The sequence below is a fragment of the Pteropus alecto genome, unplaced genomic scaffold (genome assembly GCF_000325575.1).
Source record: "Pteropus alecto unplaced genomic scaffold, ASM32557v1 scaffold388, whole genome shotgun sequence".
NCBI lineage: Eukaryota > Metazoa > Chordata > Mammalia > Chiroptera > Pteropodidae > Pteropus > Pteropus alecto.
Window position 1 is genome coordinate 1,408,269 of NW_006441398.1, and position 6,000 is coordinate 1,414,268.

The 6,000-nt window shown below is 42.1% G+C and overlaps 1 protein-coding gene across 1 annotated transcript in view; it reads right to left on the reverse strand.

Moving 5' to 3' along the window:
- ADGRE3 (adhesion G protein-coupled receptor E3) overlaps nt 1-6,000 on the reverse strand; it is a 47,285-nt gene that overhangs the window by 8,388 nt on the left and 32,897 nt on the right. Inside the window, exons 9-13 of the mRNA XM_006918790.1 lie at nt 4,902-5,069; nt 1,994-2,191; nt 1,474-1,709; nt 937-1,003; nt 638-729 (exon numbers count right to left, since the gene is read on the reverse strand). Of these exons, the coding sequence (XP_006918852.1) occupies nt 638-729; nt 937-1,003; nt 1,474-1,709; nt 1,994-2,191; nt 4,902-5,069 (761 nt within the window). The remainder of the gene's footprint in view (nt 1-637; nt 730-936; nt 1,004-1,473; nt 1,710-1,993; nt 2,192-4,901; nt 5,070-6,000) is intronic.

The window sequence follows — 6,000 nt, forward strand, 5'->3', positions numbered from 1 at the left end:
CAAACCTAAGTTGGTTATTTTTGATAAAAAGAGTACTCCTGTGTGCATCTTGTGTTGTGTGGCAGAAAGTACTGTTTTTTTTTTTTTCATTCTCTTCCTCTTCTTTTTAGGATTAGATCCCTTCCCTCTTTGAGTTTTTTCAAGGACACATGGCTACCCAGTTAGAGACTATATTTCACAGCCTTCCTTGCAGCTTGATGTCACCATTTGACTAAGACAATGGGATATGAGCTAATGTGGATATGAGCAACTCCGATGTTACCTCTTTCCCATGGATGGGAAACTGACAGAGAACATTCTAGGGGGTGGTGGAGAAACAAAATAGAACCTGAGTCCCTGGATCACTTTGTGGAACAGACCTTCCCTACTAGCCCTGGACTGCTCACCTCTGGACTGTGACATGAGAGTAACATAAATTTCTATTTCACTCTTTTTTTTGGGAGATCTTTTTGTTTCATCAGCTTAGCCTCTACTTTAGCTAATACAGCTTCTATTAATTATGACACTGAGAGATAACAGTGGCCTTGCTAGTCTCTGAAGACTGATTGTAGGGTATGTGTGTGCGGTTATGTAGGAGGGACAAGAAGTGGGTGAGCAAAGGAAGAGGGGGCCAGAAATACTATTCGCTCCATCTTACCTTATATTCTGGATGGTTGACACTTCACTGTTGAGGGAGGAGAGTTTCCTTTTCAAAATCCAAAAGACCAAGAGAAAAAATACTAAATTTACCTGCAGGAATGACACAGTTCAGGCAGAATGAAAGTTAAAATAATGTACTGTCTTTGTTATAAGTTGCAAACAACTTGGGATTGAATTGGTAGCAGGTAGAAAAATCAAACCACACAACAGAGAAAATGCATGCCCCTTGTACTATCTTGCACCCATTACTTCTGGTGCTTCTTCAATTAGGAACACTGGAGCCATATACTCACTTACACTAATAATGGCACAGACAGGGCCAAGGAAACTCCAGATAAATCCTTGTTTCAGGTGGAGCCAGCAGCTGGGAACAATGGGAAAAAGGAAACAAAGAAATATCAGAGAAAGCACATGAAACGAACATGAAGTGACACCTTTTCCTAACAGAGAAGTTTTCCAACATCTGAAGTTGTCAGTTGAGGACAATGAAGGCTTTGATTGTTTACTATCAAAGCACAGTCCTGTTGAATTTTCACACCAGCATCGTGAGGGCTGGACGATGGGGATAATTGTTATCTTCACTTTGCTAATGAGAGGACTGAGACTTGAAAACTCCAAAATATGGGAAGGATAAAGCTGGTACCTAACTATGAAACTCCTTCCTTCCAGAACCGTCCATGTTCTTACTGCCATCTTTCCCTGCTTCACTGGGAAAGGTTAGAGCTATTACACTCAAGGGAAAAGCAGATTGCATTTGCTGTGGATATCTCAATCACAATCATTAACACTGCCCCCCAAAACTGTCCATTGGCACAGAGTGACAGCCAAGCTTACCGATCAGGCGTTCCATAAAGGTGAGGCCTGGATCCTGCGGAAATGGCCACGATCACAGCCGGGACTCCATAGCCGACTGGAAACATGAGCCACTTTATGAGTCTATTCGTGCTGGAGTAGTTGACCACTCTCAGGTTGCGTGCAGTGAGGAAAAGGTGCAGGCCCTCCAGCAGCATCCAAGTGAAGGAAGCCAGGTAGAGGTAGTGTAAGGCACCTGCGATGATGGCGCACAGCACCTGGGAGAGGAGTAAGAGTCACTAGGGAAGATTGTTAGGACGGAGAGTGGCCCTAGGACCTCTCTTTTACACTGGCACTGAGTTTAGAGCACCTGGCATTAGACCAAGGTCATCAAAAGTATAGGTGCTTAGTAATCAATGCCAGCATTGCCCACCTTGGCACCACCTCCTCCAACCTCCCCCAGAAACTGAGGCCATTTTATTAAGGTGTCCAATGCAGCATGGCTTCATGGATTCAGCATCCCCTGGGCAGGGAAAGGGGTCCTTTGGGACAGTGTCAGTACCTTGATCTCAGTTCTGTCGACAGCTGTGAGGAAGAGCAGGTGGGCCAGGAAGAGGCAGAGAGAGAGCTGCAGGTGGATTGAGGTGCTGGTGTTCTGGATGGCTTTGCACAGCAGGAAGGTGAGGGCTGCCAGGAAGAGGCACAGCAGAGAAAGGCTCAGTCCCACGTAGGTCATCACAGCCAGGATGGGATCCTCCTCCTGGGACCCAGCAAAGAGGAGATCAGTCACACTTTCCTACTCTGGGATTATGGTTTCCCCCTCTGGAATAGGGCATCCCAAACACAGGCATGAAGCTGGATGACGGAGAGTGTGAGAGGTGTCTGTCAGACTAAGTCTTTTCTTTTTAGCTTCATTGAGGTATACCTAATTTACAAAATATTGTACATATTGAGTGCATACATTTTGATGAGTTTGGAGATAGGCATATATCTGTGATACCAGCCCCACAATCAAGGTAAAAAACAACCAGTACCTCCAAAAGACTTCTTGCAACCTCTCACTTTTTAAAATTTAAATGTGATAAGAACACAACATGAGATCTGCCGTTTTAATAAGTTATTGAGTGTACAACTCTTTGTTGTTAACTATATGCTCTTGTCGTATAGCAGAATTCAGGCTGAAATGAATGGGTACTCCAGACTCAGTCTTGCACCCAAAGAGACGCAGGAAGTCCTATGCAGCAGAGGCTATTAATGTCTTCAAACTTACCCGTACCTGCCCTTTGGCTGCTTTCTGTGAACCCCAGTGACCTTGCCTAATGGCATTTCCTCTGCCATGAAAGTATGCTTGCATATGCCAGAGCAAGTCACAAGTGCCAGGATGTTAGTGCCCCTGGAAGCTTCCTTTAAATAATAACAGTTGGCACCCAATGGAATTGAGCCTATGGGGGTAACTTTCTCTTTAATGCATCCTTTCCTGGCTGCCTTCTCTTCCTCGTCTCACTTCCCTACTGTACTACTGATGTGTCCTGGCTCAGCTTCCAGAGGAGCTACTTGTTTTCAAATTCTTGTCTCAGGATTTGCTGAGACACCCTGTCTAATTCAGCTCTTGGAAACTCATTTCATTAAAGACTGGAGCCAGGGATCTGGTGAGCCATGCAGACTTAGCCAGACTCACTAACAGGAAGTGATAGTCACCATCCCTTAGAATTGTATGGAGATTTTCACTCTTTTCAACATTACTTTATAGAACTTTTTAATCTTTTGTTTTTTTTTAACCTTAAAAATTATGAAATATAACACACATACAGAAAAAAGCATAAAAGTCAACATATCATATGATTAATAACTTTTAAATGAACACTCTAGTCATAAACTAGTCTGTGGATTCTATCCCAGAAGCTCTTCCCAATTGCAAACCATCTTCTCTCTGAGAAGTAGCTATGATCCTTTTATGATGAGCAATTTTTGCTTTTCTTTGTAGTTTTACCACCTATGTGTACAAAATCCTGATAATACAGTTTAGTTGTGTCGTTTTTCAACTTTATATAGATGGAACAATACTCTGCTCTACAGAGTCACTTGGAAACCGATGATAACAGAAGCCCCACCATCTTGTAGCCGCACCATCTGGAGTATGTTGCTTCCTCATCACCCTTTAAGGTCCCACATTGTCTACGCTTCATCCCAGAAAGGTAGCACTGCTTTTAATAGCCCTCAATAGAAAACAACCTAGATACCCATTAACTGTAGAATGGATAAGCACATTGTAGTATAGTCATGCAATGGAATATTCTACATCATTGAATATAAATGAACTAAGGCTATGCCCCACTTGTTGAATTTCATAAATATAATGATGAATGAAAGAAGTATTTTATGTTTTTAACCTATTTTGGCTGCCTTATGTAATAGGAGAGGTCAGAGATTTCCACCAAATATTGTTCTAGGGGTACTGCTTCCATCTCTGAGAAGAGGGGAGGGATGCAGGACTTCCTGTGTGCTGTCTCCCAGCCTATATCATCAGCAAGTCCCCCAACCCCACCTCTAGGATACATGTCCAGTCTGACCTTCTCCTACCACCTCTACTGCTGTCATCTGGGCCATTATATCTCTGTGAGTCCACTCTTGACCACTGTCCATTTTTGACCTGAGAGACAGAGGGATCTTCTAATGACATAAATATGCCTCATCCCTGGTAGATATATTCCATTGCCTTCCCATTGCAATTTGAATGAAATCCAAATTTCTGACCATGCCATTCAACATCTGGCACATTTCTTCTGCTTCCATCTCTCCAACCTTGTTTCCTTCCAACTCCCTCTCATTCACTCTGTTCCAGCCATGCTTTTTTTTTTTTGAACATATCGAATTTGTCTTGTGTTCAGGGTCTTTACACATACATGTGTCTTTTCTTTGGATGCTCTTTCTGAGATCTTTTTCTACTGACTTTTTTTTTTTCATTGAGGTAAAATCTAAATACTATAAAGCTCACCATTTTACAGTGGACAGCTCAGTGGTGTTTTGTACATTCACAATGTTGTGCAACCACCACCTCTATCTAGTTACAAAACATTTTCATCACCCCAAAATAAAACCCCAGGGTCATTATGCAGCTACCCTCCATTCCTTCCTTCCCCCAGCCCCTGAAACCACCAATTTGCTTTTTGTCTCTATGGATTTGCCTTTTTTCTGGACATTTCATATAAGTGAAATCATACACTTGTGCATCCTTCTGCATCTGGCTTCCTTCACTCAGCATCATATTCATCCATGTTGTAGCACTGCTGACTCTCACCATTCAGATTTCAGCTTGAATATTAACCCTCCTGTGACCACTCTGTCTAAAGCGGCGTGCCTCTATGGTCACTCCAGTCCCTTGCGCATTTTAACTTTTTTACAGCATTTATCACCACCTAAGAAGGGCTCAAAAAAGATTAGCTGGAGGAATTAAATGTTTAACATCATACCTGGCTGGTGAAGGCCAAGAGGACTGCAAAACTGGACAGATGGGTGCATCTGCATGTAGTATGACTCTTGTTCACTTGTATCGGGAAACAACCATCCGTGGACCAGTGGCCACCTTCCTCTGTGCTTTTCCAGAAGACACAGAAGGCCTTTTTGCTCAGGGGCTTCGTCTGAAAATAGAATGGGCTCATCGTATTCTGCTCAGGAGGGACAACTCTCAGTCACTCTAGCCAGAGTGGTGAATGAGGAGAATCACGGCTTAGAAATGACTCATGTGATTTCTATTTTAAGTGAAGAGGATGGCCACCAGGGTACCTGTCTCCATAGTCTCAGCTCTATTGGAATTTCACAAAACGTGAAACAAGGTCATCAATCTCTGTGGGAGCCAGAATTTTACAAGGTGTCATTGGTTTTAGAACTTTGTCCCCTGCCGTGGGAGTCAGACAAAAAAAGAGTATAAGGCTCCCACAAAGTTTTCTCCCAAATATTCTCTAAGCCATACCCTTCATACCAACTCTGTTCCCGACGACAACATAATAATTGCTCATGCAATAAGAGAGGGTAGCGAGGAAAAAACATCACCAGGAAAGAGAGCATAAGATTAGCTTTTAACCTCTTCTCTTTATGCCTCAGGCCTCTAGAGCAATACTTCATGGAGTCAAGGAGATGAGCAAGATGTTCTCTTGTTTGAAACCTATATCTTCTTTGATAATCCACTGGCCCATTCCCAGATTTCTTGCTTAAACCCCGCTGCCCCATGCCATACATCAAAAATTCCACACCCAGATTTTATGCATCAGATAGAAAAACCTATGTTTTTAGATTTTTAATCTAAAAATTTAATTATTAGATGAAATTCATTTTTCCAGCTTTATTGAGACATAATTGACATATAACACTGTGAGTTTAAGGTATACAATGTAATGATATGTTATATGCCAATATTGTGAAATAATAACCACAATAAGATTAGTTAACATCCATTACCTCACATAGCTACAATTTTTATTTTGTGGTGAGAACTTTTAAAATCTACTCTCTTAGCGACTTTCAAATATACAATACAGTGATTGTTAACTAGAATCCCTGTGCTTTACATTA